General features: G+C 50.7%; 2 protein-coding genes across 3 annotated transcripts in view; one reads left to right on the plus strand and one right to left on the minus strand.

Annotated features, from left to right (window-relative positions):
• Nucleotides 1–1394: 1394 nt before the first annotated feature.
• LOC143152116 (plasminogen) lies at nt 1395–14951 on the plus strand. Of its 2 annotated transcripts, XM_076321850.1 has the most exons (11): nt 1411–1548; nt 1951–2567; nt 10788–10884; nt 11020–11141; nt 11224–11325; nt 11529–11662; nt 11803–11933; nt 12008–12207; nt 12292–12426; nt 12839–13063; nt 13209–14951. In XM_076321850.1, the coding sequence occupies exons 2-11, from the start codon at nt 2385–2387 to the stop codon at nt 13500–13502; spliced, it is 1623 nt and encodes a 540-aa protein (XP_076177965.1). In that variant the 5' UTR covers nt 1411–1548; nt 1951–2384; the 3' UTR covers nt 13503–14951. The 2 variants fall into 2 exon arrangements, with proteins under 2 accessions (XP_076177974.1, XP_076177965.1); XM_076321859.1 differs by lacking the exon at nt 1951–2567 and having other exon boundaries at nt 1395–1548.
• Nucleotides 12447–20693, minus strand: part of Nudc (nuclear distribution C, dynein complex regulator) — a 69312-nt gene continuing 61065 nt past the window's right edge. The window contains exons 5-7 of the mRNA XM_076321897.1: nt 15567–15761; nt 14428–14630; nt 12447–14337 (exon numbers count right to left, since the gene is read on the minus strand). Of these exons, the coding sequence (XP_076178012.1) occupies nt 14286–14337; nt 14428–14630; nt 15567–15761 (450 nt within the window). The 3' untranslated portion in view covers nt 12447–14285. The remainder of the gene's footprint in view (nt 14338–14427; nt 14631–15566; nt 15762–20693) is intronic.

Below are 20693 nucleotides of genomic sequence, written 5' to 3' on the forward strand. Positions count from 1 at the left end.
ATCGCGATACGTTTGTTTCGAGATTTCGATTTTCGAACGATCGTCGGCTTTGTCGGTCGAAAACGGAAAACGACCGCTTCTCGTCACAGCGTGCAAGGTGTATTTGTAATTTTCAGCCCGTCAATCTCGAGTAGATTAACATTTCGGTTCGAGTGTCGAGATTCTTGGAAATAAGAGGTCAGGGAAGAAATGCTTCTCGTTTCTGCTATAAAATCAGGGGTTTTAAGGACCGCGCTCGGAGCCGATTCTTTTTCTTTTCTAAAAAATCGGGTAATTTCGTGTAATCATCGTGGAGAGTTGGGCGTGGCCAGACCGCAGAGGTACTCCGGTAGGGAACAGCGTGTGTCATTAAACGAATCTTCCGAACGATCCTCCTCTGTCCTTTCTTCTATCGCACCGCTGTCGGAAGAACGAATCTCCGAATTACGTGGTCGCGTTAAGGATCGTCTCGTTGCGCGAAGTCGACCGCGTACCGAACGAGTCGTCGTCGTTCGAAAGGTTTGCGGACATCGCGGCTGCTAATCGTATCGAGTGGGTGACAAATCGATCGGACGATGTATCTTTCGATGGCGAAGAGTTTGTTCAAGATTGCGAACGATGCGTCATCGAATCGTCTCTGCTATTTCCAGAGGCAACGCAACGATACTTCCAGTTTCGTCGCGCACCTCTTATTGCAGTTTCGTAAGCGGCGCCGGTAACCCGTATCCTCGAGATATTACGCTCCGCGAGAAGAAGGTCGAAAGTCGGACATCGGGGATCGAGGTTCGGGCAAGCGGTGTCCTTATCGAAGATGAACCGATCCCGGGAGAAAAATTCAATCCCCGAAGGTTCGCTCGTCTCTGGTTCGCGCGAGATTCGTCCACCGACGGTAGCCGGTATCGCGGAACAGCCACCCCACCTCCGCGACTCCCGCGGAATCACCCTCCGCTTCCGCTTGGCTCGGTAGCCACTCCTCTCAGCCTCCGTTGATACTTCCTCGCGCGTGTATCTCGTCAGTCGGTCCGTAGCCACGTGCGTGTGCTCGAGAAGCTCCGGCACGAGAGTCGTCGAGAGCCAGATATCTCGGTGCGACGCGATCGAACGCGAGCCACCGGACGATTCGCGAGAGTCTCCGGGTCTCGTCTCGTCTCGTCTCGTCTCGTCTCGTCTCGTCTCGTCTCGTCACGTTTCGTTTCGTTTCGTTTCGTTTCGCCGCCGGGACGAAACCGCGCTGTCTCGCGGTGTGCGACGTCGACGTCTCGTCTCTAAAACGACCAGGAAACCCAAACTCGAAGACAGATGGTGGAGACAGGGAGGACTAAAAATATCGGCCGTTGGCACGCCGTTGGCTCGGTGCGTTCGAACGGGAACGATCTCACCGTCGGCTGGAGAACGGAGCGTTTTTCCATGCTCGCACGTGGTCTTTAATCGCGGCGAGTTCCGAAGAAACTTCCAAAGGGGAAGAGGGAGGAATTTCGTTGGTCGTCGAACGGTGGATTCCGAATACGAGACTCGGGGGAGCTTTCGAGAGAAGATTCGGATATTCGTAGGATGGTCGGATTACGCAGGGTGAGTGTTCGTCGATCGGGCTCGGGAGTCTCGATCTCCGTTCTCCGTTCTCGGTTCTCCGCTTCTCGATGAAAGAGGAGAGGCTACGCGGCGCGTCGCGAATCGTATCGACTTTCGCGGCGTTACATAAAGAATCGGAGCGTAACGTACGAAGGCTCGTAATATCCTGGTGTCTTTTCGCGGTGGAACGCGGCTCGACAGCTGTGTCCCGTTCGGTTCCTCGTTTCTCGCTCGACGATCGTCCTACCGTAATCCTACACAGCCGAGTACTTCCGGCCGATCGGTGTCGGCGATATCGGATCGATCGCAACTAGCGAGTAGTTGCACGACTCGCGAGTCGGCCGCGAGGAAAAGGAAGGAACGGTCGGTAACAAATCCGGCGGTCCCGATCGATGGTTTCAGGAGGGCACGGACGAAACCGGGGAAGCGGTCGCCTCTGTCCCCGTTCCCTCGCGGACGATGCGCGACCGTCCTCATCGGGGGAACCGACTTTAGCCCCTCCTCGAGACCGAGTTCTTCCACTCGTGGTGTTTTACGCCGCGGTTGTTTGAAATTCTTCGCGCGGAGTCGTGGCCGTATTTATAGACCCGCACGGTGTGCGTACGCACTCGCGAGTTCACGCACGTAGAATCACGTGCGCTCGCGCGCGGGCGCACGCCCGCCCGCCCGCCCGTCCGCCCGCCTCCTCTCGAGGAGGCTGGAGGAAGCGGAGAGACAGAGGGAGGAAGGTAGACGGGCGGAGAGAGCGAGAGACACCGTGAAAACGAAGCCGGCCGCGGTGCGTCGACGGGGCTCCACGAAGGGACGAGCACGCGGCACGTCGCGATCATGAAGCGATGCATCCGCGACAGGAGCACCGGCCCGCCTCCTCCTCGAGCACGTCCTCGGCGTCGTCGAACCGTCTGCGCTGGCTGCCCCCACTGGGAGGCATCGATTCACCGGGTATGATCGTCCGGCTACCCGCTCTCGTCCTTCTCCTTCTGATCATCGGAACTGTCGTCTGCGTCGACGACATCTCGGTGAGTACCTTTAGTACCCTTTCTACCGTACTCGATTTCCGACCGATGGATATCCTCGGACGGTGTCTCCGCCGAAACACGGAAGCTCGCGTGGCGTCGCGTGGCGTCGCGTGGGGTCGCGTCCCGTTCCGTCGCCAAGCGTCGCCGAGCGACGAGTAACCTCCTATTCCAGTTATTCGCGATATTCGTCGCTAAATACACTTTATCAATTTTCGCGGGTTTTCGAATCTCTTCCGAGTCGCGACGATAAAGAGAAGAGCCGTCGTTGTCGTCGTCCTCCTCGCGTTCGCGCGGACTCCGTTTCGTTAGTTTCACTTTCAGCGAGGAAATCCGATCCAGAAATATCGTTTTCGTGCCGTGCACGCGCAATTGAGCAACCGTTCGGCGTAAAATATTAATAAACGCAGAAGAAAAAGAAAAGTTCCGCGAATCGCGGGAACCAGATAGCGTATCGGACGCATATTAATCTGCTCAATTAAAGACAGGATACCCGCGTATCGGCGAGCGTCGTATTTTTCGCCAAGATTAAGAGCAATCCGGGACGTCGTTAAACGAAAGAGAGTCTCGTCTTGCCTTGCCTCGCCTCGCCTCGCCTCGCCTCGCCTCGCCTCGCCTCGCCTCGCCTCGCTTCGCGACGCCACGCCTCGCCTCGCCTCGCCTCGCATCGCCTCGCCTCGCCTCGCCTCGCCTCGCCGCGTCTCGCTTCGTTTCACCGAAATCGACAATTCTTTTCACGGTTTCGGCGCGTTCCGTGTTTGCCGCCGCGATACTATTGGCCCGGTGAGTCGACTTACGCGAGAATCGCGGTCGGATCGATCTCGACGATCGTAAAGTCGTTTGGTAAAACGAGACAGGATATTACGCTCGCCCAACGCGCCGTAATTTCGATATTTATCGCGAGCGGGATTTCGCTCGATGTATTCCGGTCGCGCGCGCGATTCTTCGGTACGGTTCGAAGAAATTCGAGCGTTCGGTGAAAAAGTAAGATCGCGCGTGTTCGTCCGACGCGTCGTTTTCGCGTGTAATTCGATTCGTCGCCGCTGCGCGACGCGGTGTCGGTGCGCGAGATCGCCGAGCGATCGATGTCGAGGAATTTCGTTTCGCGACGAAAGTTTGCCTTCTTTCGTCCGAACGTTTCGGTGGGTACGCGAGAAGGATTCGACAATACCGACGCGAGGAAATCCTGTAATTGCCGTAATTTCCTGTTCGAATTTCGACGATCGAGCGCGCGAAACGGTTCGAAAATTCGAAACAACGGACTCGCGACGCGCAATATCGGGAGGAAGGATCGCTTCGAGACAGTCGGTGTCGGCGATGTCGGAAGCATCGGTCGTTTCGAATTCCGTCGGAAGAGTCCGCGGGGCGATCGAGAGCCTCGAGACCCGTTTTCGCGGAAATTCGCGCGCGCGTTCCGTTGTACCGTCAACGGTCTCGAAGACCGCGATCGGTCGCCTCGGAAGTTTCCGATCGTTTGGAAACGGGTGCACGGTCGAGGACGCACCGCCGAGGAGCATCGGGGTCCGATTTCGAAATTCGCAGATGCGGCTCTCGAGTTACCACCCACGATCCCAGAAACATCAAAGAGCGCCGTACGAGCTCGACGCTTGCAGCCAACTTTTTCGTTCCGCGACACCGATGTTCCCGATAACGTTTCCCCGCGAACCACGGCACTCGGAGTTTATATTTAGGACGTCGTTTCCGTCTCGATCGCGACGTTTTCGCCTCCCCTTCGAATCGCTTCCTTCGGTTATCATCGAACGCGGCGAACGATCGACCGACCGACCGACCGACCGACCGACCAGTGAACACGATATCGCGCGACTGTCGGAAATCCTGCTCGTCCCGAGGACCGAAGAGCCCGTAGATGCCGAGTATCGGACGGTGGACGAACGTTTGTTCGAGTTCCCCTTTTATCCGTTGGAACGGGCCAATTTACGGTTCGATCCGTTGCTCGGGGTAGAGATAACGGACAGACGTCGAACCGATGCCTCTTCGTTTCTCTCGGTCCTTTGCTCGTATTGCCGTCGTAAAGCTTCGCGAGCGGGAACGCGAAAGCCGACGCGCAATCGCGCTATTCGAGATCGCGGCTGGAAAAGCGTCGAGCGCGCTTCGAGTCCTCGAAGAGCCGTCCGAAAAGAAACTCGGTCTTCGTTTCCGCGTTCTTCGCGCTCGAAAATGTTTTCTCGTAGCTGCTTCGCCTCTTCGACTCTTCGGTTTCCAAGTTTCCGAGCTAAATCGTGGCACGATCCGACACCCGCGTGCCTCCTCGACGCGGTCGCTGATCGATACTCGAGTCTCGATCGTTAGCGGTACTTTGCGATGAAACCGAATCGAGGGAACGGGTCGTCGAGAAGCGTTCGCGTTCCTTCTTCGCTCGAACGATCGACCTATCGCGAGAGGAGCTAGAGATCAAAGTTTCGTTTCACGGGGTGTCGATCCTAGAAACACCAGCCGGCGGAGTGGGTTTTTCGTCGACGTCGTCGTCGTCGATCGCGTTGCACGATTTTCATCGTCCCGCGTGTAACCGGGAACGGTCGAGCGTTCCTTTGGCACCCCGTGGAGATTCTTTCTCTCGCGGGAGCGCTCGAGGCGACTCGATTAGCTTCTTACCGAGTATCGCGACGACTATCGCGTGGAATTACGGTCCGTTGCAGGGCAGGAAGTATGTTAACCTCGCGGCGAGTAAAAAGTTGTCGTTGCAACGGGGAGGAAAGAAGAAGAACGCCAACGAGAGAAAGAGTCGAACGAGGAAAACGTTCGCGAATCGCCGGGACGCCTCGGTCCGACCCTCTCCGCCGATCGGTTTTCCTCCTCGTTCCTTTTCGTATTCCGCGCGATCGCCGATCCATTGTCTCGCGCGCGGAGAAGCGGCGAACAGCGAGCGATTAGAATGCCGTAGCCGGCCTCGAAGCGAGATCGGAGTTACAGATTCTTCGTCGTGCCGTCGCGTCGCGTCGCGTCGCATCGGTTAACAATTTCGAGCGAGCCGAAAAATTGGCGTTTCTCGGAGACGCGCCGATAGCGCGTTCAAAGAGTCGATACGAGGCGCAGGGTGGTCTCGAGATCGGTGACGGCACGGGTCCGAGTCGATCGCTCGGAGTTCGGATAGCCGATCGCGATTCGAAGCGATCGAATTCGCGCACGGGTAGAAAGCTTTATCGGTGAGGAACGCGCGCGACATTGTACCTTTACTCGAGGGTTTAGCAATCGTTCGGCAGGGAGTGGGTACCTATCGGAACGAGTTATTCCGGTATAACTTGCCCACGTACAAAGAACTGCCCCCATTAATATTGTGTATTAAACGCGACTCGTTTTCTGCTCGGCCGATTTAACGATTCCCGCGAATCGAACGGCGCGGCGTGTTTACCAAACGGAGCAGTTTTGCCGTGCTCGGTCGGGCTCGAGACCGTCCTTCCGAACTTACGGATCGCCGCTGAATCCTCGATCTCGTACGTTTACGGCTCTCGCGGTTCCTCGTTTCGCGAGTTCCGATTACAAATTTCGAAGAAAAAGATATTCATCTTTTCGCTCGTCGAGCTCGTCTTCCCGCAATTTATCGACCGCGAACGAGATTTTTCGTTCGAGCGTCGTCCGATTTTTCTCCCACTTTTTTACCACGTCCGTCCAATCCGGACCACGTTTCGCTCGACTCCGACACGGCGATTCGTGCTCGACGAGCATCCGATTCGCGCACCGCGAGTACTCGGACTCGATTGAACAAATTTCCACCGTAATATGGCCGATCGTGAAGCGACGCGACTCTCCAAGATACGAGGAAACGTGCGATCGAGCGTAACGTAAAACTTACGTTAGGGGAGAGGACGATTCGAGATCGATACCGAGGGGAGAGGAAGAATTCGTGTCTTCTTTCGGCACTTTCGACCTCGGTAGTCTTTCCCCGTTCGAGCGACCCAACGAGGAGGAACGCGATGGGAAGCGGTGCCACGACGGCCGAGACGTCGATCCGGAAATAACCTCGACCGTAAACGCGAGTAGGACGTGTACGCGCGAACTGGCCGCGAAAAAGAGAAACGACGCCGTTTAACGGCCGTCGTCGAAGAAGCGCGTCGGGTAACTACTCTCGGTGGTCGGTGGTCGGTGGCCGGTGGCCGGTGGCCGGTGGCCGGTGCTCGAGCCTCCGTAATGGCCGGCTTTACGCTTTCGAATACTAGTCCCGCGAATTAACCTTCGTTGATCTTCCAACGGAAAAGTTGTCCAGTCCGGTCGATGAAAAGTTCGATCGGTAACGGGGCGTCGTGCGACTGCCCGGTGCGTCGAGGGGAAAATAAACGCGAGAGTCGGACTCTCTTGGAAAAGAGGCCTATTTTTACCTCGATTCCCTTCGAGGAAGTCGAGCGATCGTTCGTGGAAGTACGGGCGACGCGAAGCCGAGTTTCGTCGATCTCGATTTTCGTACGGTCGCGATTCGATTCGAATCCCGGTGGCCCGGATTCCCGATTTCGTTCGTCCCGAGGTTTTTGCGAATCGCGGAGACCCGTTTCGTCGGATTTGGTCGCAACGGGAGGACAATCGCGTCGCGTTCCTCGTTCGAGACGAGATAGTCGGTAAATCACGCGGTGATCTCATCGAGGCGTTAAAATATTGCGCGAAAAAGGAGAGAGAGAGAAAGAGAGAGACAGAGACGCGATAAACAAGGGAGCGCGGTACTACCGTGGCTCGCGAGCGCGATAAATTCCGTGGGAGTCTCGTACGAGCGACGTTCTTCCGACACGTGAGGCGTCCGTGACGAGTTCGAACGATGCGACGCGATACGATTTCGCAGCCTCGCGAAAGAAAGTCGAACAGAGGTAACGGCGATCGAGATCGGAACGCCGCGTATTTTTGTCCGGTCTATTTCCAGAAAATATTCCCGTGGAAAACTCCGAGTCCCTTCGCGGTCGTTCGATTCTTTTCCGATCGTTCGCCTCGACGACGGAGCGTCGTCGTTTCTCGTTGGAAACGAAACGTAGACATATTTCCCGCGTTCTTTGGTAAAACGGTCGATCCGTTCGCGGAAGAGCGAGATAAGCGTAAAGCGATCCGTGGTCCGGTAGCCGCGTCGGAGCGCGAAATGCGTTCGTGGGAGCGATTCGAACCACCGCGAAGCCACCGTCGCAGCTCGGCGTTCGCCGACCCTCGGTCCTCGTTCTCCGAAAAATAGTCCTACCGACGATCGCGTTTCCCTCGGAATTGCTCGCAAAGCCGAGCGAACCTCCTTCGAAACTTTCGAAACTTTCGAAAGTTCGAGAAATACCGGGAATGTCCGTTTCCGTGAAACGTTGGGTTCCGGCGAGGAATAATCGACGGTGGAAAGCAAATGACGGTGTACGGCGCACGACGCGGCGTGTTCGTTCGCGGAATTCTCACGAGGCGAAGATACGCGGGACGATTTACGCGATGTCGCGCCGCGGTCCGAGACGTCATCCTGACCATAGTAGGTGGACGAGGACCTTGGCCTTCGGATCGCTCGCACGAGGACATAAATCAGACCGCGATCTCGCCATAGCGAGCGTTCCATCGACCGGGAGTCCCCCGTATCGAATCCATGGTAGTCCACCGTCGAAGAAATCTCCGGCCATTTTCGGACTCCGGCCACTCCGACCGCGCTACCATCTACGGTATAGTTGGGGCGTCAGCTCGCGAAACGAATGTCATTGCTTCCGAACCTTATCCATCTTCTTCGGCGCTGGCCCTTCTTTCCGTTCCTCTTCGAGAATCCCTTTTTTTACCCCCGCCTCCTCTTTTCATCGAACCTTCTTTGCGACGGGTTACCGCTTCGTCGGCCGCCTCGAGCGAAAATCGTGTCATCGTTGTTCGGCCGTTTTATCCTTCGAGGGGAACGATTTCGATGCGTGTACGAGAAATCGTTGGAACGAATCGAAAACGGGAATCGTATTCGAACGCCCGTTGCCGCGTTTTTCCCGATAATATCGGAAATATCGTTGCGAACGCCCGTTGCGGTCAAATACAGTTACGCGGGAAGAAACGGTACGAAGAATCGTGAGCGCGGGCGAACGCGACGTACCATCGCCGGAACGCGACTCGGTGGGGTGCCGTTCAGGGATGCAGCGATTCGAACGCGAAACGGTATCGAAGCTGCATTCGTAATGCCGGTGAATCATTTGCGGCACGGCCCTCGGGAATTCTCGGAACGCTGCGTCGAGACGCGCAACTTTTACCGCTCGTAATGGCCCGTGTCTCTACGACGTATTTCAACCTTCCGTAAAATGGCTTTCACGGATTCGAGATTCGTCTCCCTGCGGAACGATACGAGCTTTTTGTCGAACACCTCCGACCGACCGAACCGATACCTTCTTCCCTCCGTGTTCATCCCCCGGAATTACTTCCCCTTTACGCGGCACGCGGTTTTTGCGGCCACCGTGGACTTCGGCCTAGTTTGGCCATGTCCACCGCACCGCGTACAAATTCCTCTCCTCTTCTACCTCTCCTTCTCTTCGTTCCGACTTTCCCTTTTTTTTCCTTTCCTCTTTTTGCTTCCCTTTCGACGTCGTCCGCGAGGCAAGCGACAAATTAGGGCTCCGATGGCACGAATTTCGACGATCTTTCGCGCGTTCCGCGAAACTTTTGCGGACAGGAGAAACCTTTTCTCGACGATCGAAAACTAACCCGTTACCGAAAATCGAACATTTTTGGCACACGAAAAGTCCCACCATTGTACGGAGTTTGCGATTTCTCGATTCATTTTCACGCGATCGTTGGAAATTTAACGCCGCGATTACCATTCGATTCACGAACGATGCTTCGAGGTGTTCTCGAGGGCAACGATGAATTCCCACGAGAGTTCGCCGAAACGTTCGTAAACTACTCGCGCGAAGGAAAGAAATCGACCTAACCCAGAACCTGTCCTTTTTTACACCGAGTACGGAGCAATTAATCGCGCAATAGGGGAACATCGTTAACCCTGAACTCTCGTACACCGTGGATTCAAGGCGCGAGCGCGAGCGCGAGGGGGAGCGGGGAGCGGGAAAGCGGAGAGAGCCGACCGGATCGTAAACTCGAAGGGAACGACGAAATTGTTGACTCGCGAACCTCGTGCGATAAAATCGCGTTTGCGAGTTCTCGGTAGCATCGACGCTTCCGAAATCCGCGAGTCCGATCGATTTTTCGTAGATCGAGCGAGAACGCGCGTGCGTCGTTTAAAAGGCGAATGCCGATTTTCCACGAGAGTTTCCCGCGGAACGAACGCGGTCGGTGTCGTACGATCGTCGTACGATCGTTCGGGGCCGTTCGGTCTCGGATTTCTCAAGACGTCCGACCTCGATGAGGTAACCGTCGCGAGTTTCGCCTCTCCATTGTCTAGGATAACGAGCGACGTGGGCCGTCGAAAGGAGGGTGCGATGCCGCGCCGGCTCCATTTTCCTCGATCGAAAATCTTCGCGAAGACCCAAGGGAAGGCTCGCGACTGTAATTTCACGGTGCCTAGGTCCGCGTACACGGTGACATTGTGTAACGCGCGATTACCGACGCCGGTGGTTAGACCATTTACGAGCCGGCAAATTGAGTTTAGTGCCGCGTGCTGAACGTTACAGCCTTGGGGAATGCTGGACAATAATCGAGCCGGTCGCGAGCACCGTTGGCAAGGACCGGTCTATTAACTCTTTGCTTAAGAACGAGTAATTGTCCGACCGTTTTTGCCGCGATCTCTATTCGCGGCGAACGATCCGCGCCGAAGACGCGATTACGCTTTCACGGTTTTTCCCCCCGATTCCTCGGCGGCGTGTGGCGGAACATTTGCGCGCGGAACGATGCCTCGTTAAGGTTTTGTTCGATGGAACGAGGAAATTCTCCGGTTTGTCAGCGGCTCGAACCAGCGATACGATTCCGTCCGTCCGACGGGCCGGGTTCTACTCGTAGGCTTTTTCGGGGAAATCGAGACCGTTGGGCCTTTCGGTTCGAAACTGTCGCGCCTCCTGGTACCAATTAAGAAAATCGTCGCAGTACTATAGTTAACGCGTTCAATTGGACTCGACGCGATCGGCATCAGCTGCGACGCGTTGCCTTCGTTGCTTTGGTTCGCAGCTGTTGATCTCGGTTCTTTTTATCCATCGATCTGTCTCCGTCGCGGAATCACTTATACACGTGTGCGTCCCTCGATCTCTCATCCAACTCCGGAATATTTCCCATTTTTCGAACGAATTACCGCCCGATTCCCCTTTGCGGAATCGGTGATTAATTACATTTTCGTCTGTGCCAATTTAGACCGGAAACGGAACACTCGTCACCGATGGGAACAATAATGCAACCTGGATACACGTGGCCGTCCAGAATTCTATCGCGGAACAATTGCCAAAAAACCGTAAGTTCTTTTCGTTAAATATCGTAGTTTCCAACACAGCGCGACGACACGAAACGATACCGTGTGTATTGTAAAATCACCCTTTACGATTCTCTTATTTCTTCTTCTTCTTCTTCTTCTTCTTCTTCTTCTCAGGATCCACGAAACATTCGTTCTTTACGAACTGGAGCGAATGGTCGGTGTGCGATCGTCACTGCACGCAGAATCGGGTTCGAAGGTGTCGAGCGAAGCAGAAATGTGGGACCACGATACACAGGGTGAGATCGAAACGAATCTTATTTATCTCGCGAGTCGCCGTTTTCAGCGAGCTTACAGGATTTAAAACGATTTACCGAATAGGAGGAACGCACCTGTCGTCACAACGGAAACAGTAGGTGGAGGCGATGCAAGCAACGACAGAGGAGAGGTCATCGGCGAAAGGATAAGTTCCATGTGGTGCAGGTAAGATTTTACGCGCGAATTACTTTTGTCTTTGAGTAATTATTTATTTTCGTATTTTTGCGAATCGGACGAACGCGTCTTCGCTAAACTGCTCGGAACCGAGAATTTCATCTTATCGTTGGCTGCGTAAAACGTTGTGGTACATTTCTACTTCGCAATGGCACATTCTTCTTTTTTTTTTTTCGTTCAATTTTGTACATCAGCTGCCTAAGAAGGAAGCCGAGCCCAGACAGGGAGAACGAAGAGGCAAGGACGTTAAAGAGAAATCCGTAGGGCATTACGGCAAGTGGAGTAAATGGTCACCTTGCACGAGACTGTGCACCACTCAACGTCACAGGTAAAATTATTAAAATTCGACACCAGTCGGCCTTGAAATTTCGATCGAGTATCGAGTATCGAGTATCGAGTACGCGTACGCGTACGTACGTACGTACATATGTATACGATATATTTTGAATCTCGGCTAAATCGTCAAAGGTGGTGTAAGAAACCTGGAATTTGCGGACGCGACGTTATAAGAGAGACCGCGTATTGTTACGTAGAGGGTAGCTTCTGCCAAAGATGGATCCATCGAAAAATCCGGGGAAGCCGAGAAGAGGACGGTGACGGTAAGTTTGTTCGCGGCAATTGACAAATAACTCGCTCGATTTTCTAGAATATGTATCGCATCGACTACTCGCAGACATTGTATTGGACGAGTTCGAGTTGAATCCCAACACCGTCGACAGTTTTATCCCCGAGAAGAGTTCGCACGCTTGGAAATGCGGGCTCGCGAATACCCAAAAGAATTCTCGACTGTCTTACTTCACGAGGATCATCGGTGGACGTCCAGCGACTCGTGGAAGTTGGCCCTGGCAGGTTGCCGTGTTGAACAGATTTCGTGTAAATTCTTTAACGTTGAGAAACTCTACGTCGACCAGCGACAACGTTCCTTTACATTTCCCATTGAAAGAAATATTCTTGCAGGAGGCCTTTTGCGGGGGCACTCTGATTTCTCCGAGATGGGTATTGACCGCGGCTCATTGCATCAGAAAACGTCTTTACGTTCGTATAGGGGAACACGATTTGACGGTAAAGGAGGGCACAGAATTGGAGTTGAGGGTATTTATTACTCGCCAGAATACACTGGTACTCTAATATTTTAATGTTCTTGTACTTTGAAAGTTCGGTACTCCGAGTACTTTAGCCTTTCGATGATTACACACTCCAAAGTATAAATACTTTAATGTCCTGGTACGCTGCTTCGTTAGCACGGCACACCGGTACCCAAATTCTGTACTTTCAAAGTACTTGGGCACTCTGCCACTCCGATATACCAATACTGTATTAAATATGCGAGGAATATTTTGAAATTAGAGGGGATATTTTGACACGGAGATTAAAAGTTGAATCGTAAACATTTACATATCTAGCAATTGTTCGGCTTTCGCATTGTTTTTAATTTTTTTGGTGGTCAAGTGGTCTTTAAACGCGAGTTCGGCGTCTCGTTGATAAAGTTTCGATTTTCGTTCAGGTGGATTCAGTTACGATACACCCCGAGTACGACGCCGACACCGTCGACAATGACATAGCGATGCTACGTCTTCCAGTCGCGTTAACCGCCTCTCCCACGAGAGGAATCGCTTGTCTTCCTGCACCTAACCAACCTCTACCCGCCAATCAGTTGTGCACCATCATTGGTTGGGGGAAATCGCGAGTCACGGACGACTTTGGAACCGACGTTCTCCATCAGGCTCAGGTACGTCATATCGATGCATCATCGTGTCTCGTAACGATATTTCATTTTTAAACGAATATGTAAATCGAGCCATAAAGTGGTACTTTTTCTCGATTTCTTCTCGATGACTACAGAAAGGAATTTCTCGATTCGTTCTGTTGTTTAGATACCAATAGTGTCTTCGGAAACCTGCCGCGACGTATACATAGACTACAGAATCACGGACAATATGTTCTGCGCCGGTTATCGTCGCGGTAAAATGGATTCGTGCGCAGGAGACAGCGGAGGTCCGCTTCTTTGCCGAGATCCCAGAAGACTCGATCACCCGTGGACTATTTTCGGTATTACCAGTTTCGGCGAAGGGTGCGGGAAACGTGGAAAGTTCGGAATATACGCTAGATTATCCAATTACGTTCGATGGATCACCAGGGTGATGAAGGAAACCGACGAGTTCGCTTAACAAACTACGGACACCCATGTGCCTTAGTGTCCAAGTGCTGTACTCTGTGTTAGCTATTCCTAAACTTACATCCCTGAAAACAATATTCGTCGTAAATTTAATCCACCAATATCAAGTATTGAAACTATTTCAGAGCATCCGAATCGATTCTGTGTTCCCTTAAAACTAACGCCATTTATTACCCATAGTCTCTAAATGCGTTAACATCGCTTTGTATACTATTAAAAACGATCGTTTCATAGAACTCGATAAGATAAAGAGGCTGACGAAGAGAGAGAGTGAGAGAGAGAGAGAGAGAGAGAGAGAGAGAGAGAGAGAGAGAGAAAACTGTATTTTCATCGAGGTGGAAAGATTTATACGGTCTTGAAATTTTTTACTTTAAATTCTTTATTCAATTATACGAAACTTAATGTGAAAAATTGTGACATTCAATTTGTGCAACTCGACTCTATCTACTTCTCGTTCTTCGAATCATCGGACAAACGAAACGTTAGAACAGACAAGAAGAGAAGACATCTTCGAGCGAACAAATGGAGAAAGGAACCTTTCGCGGCGACGGTAAACCTTATAGAATTACGGTGTCATTTTTCGCTATAGTAGCCGATCCGAACAGCAAATGTATAAAAAAAAGGTGCAAAAAACGTCCAAATGCAACGGTGATAATTAACGATGCGTAAAAACTTCACTGAATTTTACTGGCACGGACGATGCATCGATATACTCGTTTCTTTTCAGTGGATAACGACACCTTGAACAACTGCTGATCAGTCAGACTGGAGGGTCTCAATTGAACTTGCATTTGGAGAAGTCCATTTCAGGATGTTGCTCCATGAACCTGGAACATAAAACGAATCGCTTCTAGATGTCTATAGCGTTGGAAATTTACGAAATTTCACGAGCACGCAACTACAAACGTTGGTCGTACTTTTTAATGACATCCTGCTTCTTTTGTTCGTCGGACGTTGGCAGGCCTAACTCCTTTTGTCTCTGATCGTACATCATCTTCTCCACCAGCCCTCTGGTTTCACCGTCCAAATCGGATAGTTTGCTGGGTTCGGGATTTATTTTCTTCGTGCTGATTTCCGGATCACTGGTCACTACGTGCGCCCACCATTGCATTTTGTTTACCTGAGAGAAGAGTGACTTTTAGTTTTGTCGTTGCGAAACAGCTCTCAGACCCTAGTCAGTACTGTTAGTTGTTAGCAGTACGATCAATGATAAATTTAATTACTTTACATTAGTAAGTGTTTATATTAGCTGTCTAATTATTTTTTTACCAAGAACATTAAGCGCTCGTTCGATCGTACTCGATCGATTGGAAATGCTTGTTCCGAATACACGATAATCGACGAAAACGTTTGGCAATGTACCGTGGCGAAGTAATTCTAATTGTGTATCGTACGAAACTATGCACGGTATTAATAAACATCGAAGATATTTTGTCGGAGAAAAGTACGTATGTCTGTGCGTTTGATCGGGTCTTCTACCTTTAATTAGACATAATTTTCAAAATATACGCGAAGCTAGATTTCTTCGATCTGCCGAGTAACGAACACTTTGTAAAATTAATCGTGATAAATTTTCAATTTATTTCCATCGCTTTCGCTCGATATTTAATTTCTCGTTTCGAATATCGATGGTGCAAACCAATCGAATTATTGGTACAAAATTTGCTAAGATTCGCGAACCACGAATCTCCGAATAAATAAATGACCAAACGAAACGAACGGCAACCCGAAAAACGGTTGATCAATAGCGAAAGAAATACGCTAAACGATTAAGGAAATATCAACAATGACATCGAAAGAATCCCGTCGATTAAGTTTTACGTAAACACTCGCTCGTTAAGCGGTCGTGGCTCGATTGGACCTTCGGCGAACTATTCGTACGATCGTTCAGGGCCAGGCCCCCTAATAAATCGCGTAATTGATATCTACGGCCGGAATCGATGCTAGAACGATGATAGAATTCATCGGTGGAATCATCGTTCCAGCAAGGTCGCAAATCGGAGAGTAAGAGGTCACGAGAAAGCGCAGCACCGGCGCTTACCTGCACAGAACTTACCTTTTCCAAGTTAAGCAACATCACTTTCCCGTCTTCGATCACCCAGGTGGATTCTTCGACTTTAACCTCGTGTGGAAAATCGTCATCGATGATCGGTTGTTGGCCCTTTATGCCGAGGGTTAGGTGTTTTTTCGTGATCGACACTGAAACGTCTTTAGACCTGACCGAAAAGTTCACTTTCAACGGCACTCTGATCTGAAATCAAACAATCGTTCGAATTTTAAGAGCTACTTTTCTCAAAATTGGACGCGTTCTGGATAAACGAGATGCTACGATATCCACATTTTTCCATTACAATTTCATTTATCGAGGATCGTTACATTTGCATTCCTCCCGTGACGATAAAAAACGCAAAGGAGAACTACTACCTTGATCAAAAAGTTCTAGGACTGTCCCCCGTGTGTCGCTGTCAATCACCCGATTGTTTCTTTTTTTTTTTTTTTGTTAGGTTACCATATCTGTCATTAACACTTCCTTCCAATTTCAGCATCATAGCTTGATATTTGTAAAAGTTACGTTGTACTGAGCACATCTCCTTTGTTCGTGTCTTCGATTTTGAAAATGGCATCATTTGAGCATCAACGAGTTTGCATTAAATTTTGTGTAAAAAACGGATTTAACGGTCCGCAGACCTTGGATATGTTGGAGAAGTGTTTCGGTAACGATACTCTTTCGAGATCAAATGTTTTTCGATGGCACGAACGCTTCAGAAGTGGTCGTGAGTCGGTCGAGGATGACAAACGCAGTGGCAGGCCGACAACGTCGAAAACCGATGAAAACATCGATAAAATTCAATCGTGTGCATCAAGAATTCTTGCCAGAAAAACAGACAGTCAACAAAGAATATTATTTGGGCGTTTTGAGACGTTTGCGCGAAGCAATTCGTCAAAAAAGGCCAGATTTGTGGGCAAACAACTCGTGGATTTTGCACCACGATAACGCAATGGCGCACAATGCGATCCTTATCCGCGAGTTTTTGACGAAAAACAACACGAACACTATCCAGCAGCCTTCAAATTCACCAGATCTGGCTCCCTGCGACTTTTTTCTGTTCAACCGAATTAAAAAACCGCTTCGCGGAACGCGTTACAGTACCCGAGAGGAGGTCATGACAAAATCGAAGACGGCTCTGATGGACATACCGAAAATTGAGTACCAGCGGTGTTTCGAGGATTGGATCAAGCGCTGGCGCAAGTGCATTGCAGTCAATGGGGACTACTTTGAAGGGGACCATATCGATTTGGACGAATAAATTTGTATTTTTGATTTTACGAATAAAGTCCTAAAACTTTTTGATCAAGGTAGTATTTCTTTGCGAAAGGAGTTCGTAATCGAATACGAAGAATCGTGCCACTTTGACGAAACGTGGTCTCGTTTCTTTAAAAAGTATCGAACAACATCCGATAACTGAGCTAGACTCGGACGATAGTCCCGCCCCCGACTGTTCGGACCGCTCCCTCGTGGATCTTATCGAAGCTGGCGGATAATACGTGACGCGCGGATTATTCCAAACCATTATCACCCGTTAAAGTTTACGGAGGAAGGCTCGAGGAACAAAACGACATTTCTTCTGTAAGGTGCAGCACATCGTTTTATTCCTGCACGCTCGGCAAAATGTGTGTCAACGGAACGATTCGTTCAAAGCTCGCGACTCATCGAGATTATCGCAACGATAGCGCGGCGATTCGTTCGATCGACGAAGGGATCGTTGTTCCGCGCGAGTAATCTTTCGGTCCCCTCGCGATTGCGGATCATCGTGCCCCGGTGCTTCACGACCTCGAGAATCGGGAACTTGGAGCGCAACCTTCGCGTCGAACCTTGAACAATTTAGAACTCGCAAAACCCGCGAGAATTTTTCACAATGAAAAGAAATGTTTAACGACGCGCCGTAAAAGGTGACGCGATCAAAGGTCGCGCATTTCTCGGATAGCTTTGTTCGACCGTGCTCGTTTCAATCGATGCGAGATATCGTCGAATCGGATCTCGACGTCGGGTCACTGCCGGCTTTAACAGGGTCAAGAGTGGACCGGTCACGAATGAACGAGCAAACGAGCGAACGAACGAACGAGCGAACGAGCGAACGAGCGAACGTTCGAACAGAAGTGATCGCGAACGAGGCTCGAGAGTCCTTTCTATCGACTAGACTTCTGGTCCTAGAAAGGATCGTGACTGCGCGAGCAAGTAGCCTAGACGAGCTGCGTGAAGAGGTTCTTTCGCAATGGGAACTTCATTTTTATAATTCCTTTTATTGCGCAGTTCGAGCGAATTTAGTTCTTTTGTCGTTCGAAACGATTACGATGAACTCGTTTCGTGGTAACGGGGGATTGGATACAGGCCGATAGTCGCTGAGAGTTGTCCGTGTTGCGAACTCTGGTTTCTAGGACTGCGGCACGATTGTGTATCGATCGTAACGAAGAATTAATTAATCCCCGTTCCTGATACGACAAGGTGTGCGATATTAATTTCTGTTCACGGTGCACCAGTGTTGTATCGTCAAGGATTGTTTCGAGTGTGTAACAGAATCGGTGAAAATATCGTTGCAACGTTGGTAAATACCATTGTTGCGGTACAGAGACGCAAATGGTAAATCAACGTTGCAAAGGTTCGACCGATGCGCCTAAAATATGCTCCACTGGTGAACCAGAATCCGGTACGACGATGTTCTTCCGTACGTTGTAATAAATTTAACGAGAGTAAAAGATCCATTTGAAGCAGCCGTTCCAAAATCCTAGATGATCGATCGAGCATGGCCGATGTATGTGTCGTGTGTCGTAACCGTATAGGGGGGAAAAAGTCGTGGATCATCACGAGCGACGAGAGAATCGACGACGACGAAGACGACGACGACGACGACGACGACGACGACGACGACGGCGGCGGCGACGACGATACTCTTGCCGCAGTACCGCGTGCACCGATGCGTGGAAACGGATCATGGCTACCGAGTTTGTACCCGTCGTTAACAAAGTGGAATATCATTACGAAGGAAGGAGAAAAAGGTCGGGAAGACTGTGCGCTGGCTGTCGCGCGATTATCCTCGATCTCTCGGGCGACGCGGTGAACTAGACTGTGACGCGCGTGCCTGAAAATTTGGACGACAGACTCCCTTTTGCAACGCTCGTCGTTCGCAACTGGTCGTCAGGCTTTACGAGGCTGCCTTCGCTCGCCGATAAGGGGTTTTTACTTCAACTTGAACCGTTTACAAGATAAGCGAACATTTACGACGTTTTTATACACCCTCGCTGCCAGTGAAAACTTTTTACTTTTGGTCCAACATCGCCGAGAATTTTCGACATTAATTTATTTCGAAAGGACGGTCGATTTCGTCGATTCTTCCATCGTGAAGTTTCCGAAGTCGATCGATTTTTCGTTCGTAATGTTTCGATCGATCGTTAGCCCAGGCAATGGCTGGTTTCGTTTCACAAATGTACCGGGCACCTATACCCTTCGTTGAACGTAGCGTGACGTTTTTAAAATTTGTTCAACGACGTTCGTTCCATCGATAACGTTCCGTTTAAAGTAATATTTCCGCGATTTCCGAGCAAGAGGCAGGCGCTCGTACGAAACGCATCGAAGCCATCCACGATCGTTCGAGGTCCCGGAGAGTTGCGAAATCCGCGCGTTTCTTCCACCTGTAACCGCTCCGACATCGTACGCGCGCAATCCGTCCATATGCACGCGGGCCAGCGTCATTACACGTGGTTATCGCTTACGGGCGATCGCAACGATGGATCGCCGTCGACGATTTGCAGCTAGGGAGGAAGGAGATCCTGCAATTTTCAATCGACGCTCCCTGATCCCCGTTATCCTCACCTTCGGGGAATCGGCATAATCTATCGTTGCGCACGTTTTTCCGAACTCGTATCGTATCATCGTGGTCTACGTTCGTGGATCCGGCGAGCGATCGGATCGGGAACGCGAAGACGATGGACGCGGCACCTTCGATGCTCCTAGCCGAGGGACCGAGTTTCGAGGCTTCGGAGCTATCGAGAGTAACCGTCAACGAGGAAAAAGTCACGTTGAGGGCATATTCGAGAAGAGATCTCACGAGTTTTATCGTACTTGTATTTTATATCGTATTACGAAACGTCGTCTCTCTAGCAAAATCCAAGAGACAATGGCAAAAATATTCTTTTTTAATCCATTAGTTTTTATCTTTAAGATACGAAAGCTTCGAAACCGTATACCGACGAATAATATTGGTCACCGTATCGGTCACCGTTTTTACGAAATCGAATCGTATCGAATTTTCATGAAACACGATCGTAAGAGAAAAAACATTCGGACGATAAAATATTCGAGTACAATAGAGATACCGTGTCGCGGAGCCGGGAGAGAATTCCGTGCACCTGTGACCCGAAACACGGTATCCATGCGTAATGTATCAGAATCGCACGGTGCAGTAATTGCATGCAAATTTCTCGCGACCTAATCCGACTTAATCCGATTTGCCAATCGGCAAGGGAAACGCGATGTAACCGAGGACAGATATCACGGGTGCTCGAGAACGATAAATTCCTTCTGCGGAGAAAACAATTAAGAAGGCAACGATGTGTCAGAGCGAGTTGCCGCGATGCTGAAACGTAGCCTTGAATTTGAAAGAACAAAAGGAGTTATTACGTTAACGAAACGACAGGATACGAGAACGTTACGCCGCTTGTACTTTGTTTCGCTTCGCGCGAACGCTGAAAGTTTCGCGGCTCCGTTGCTTTTCGAACCGAACGAACGAATTCGAATACTGTTCCTCGATCGATTTCGTTCGACCTCGTTATTACGCGTAAAGCGACCGGACCCCTACGTTTCTTTTCATCGTTAAGTTACATTTTCGTATCCAACGCGGATGATAAAATAACTCGAGCCGAACACGATGCACGATTTTCCCGTTGCTGCACTTTAAATCGACAGGACGAATAATTAACGCAACGTCCCCTGCGTCGACAAAGTCCGTTTCTCGTACCTCCTCAGATTTTTTGGAAACTCCGTGTTGGTTCTCGTTCTCGTTCTCGTTCTCGTTCTCGTTCTCGAAGAACTTGCCAACTTTCGTCCAAGTCGGGCGAACGAAACCTGTCGCGTCATCGCGGAACATAGGTCCGTTCAACGGCCGATATTCGAAGGTTGCAGCGTCGG

This window comes from Ptiloglossa arizonensis, chromosome 1, assembly GCF_051014685.1.
Source record: "Ptiloglossa arizonensis isolate GNS036 chromosome 1, iyPtiAriz1_principal, whole genome shotgun sequence".
Taxonomy (NCBI): Eukaryota; Metazoa; Arthropoda; class Insecta; order Hymenoptera; family Colletidae; genus Ptiloglossa; species Ptiloglossa arizonensis.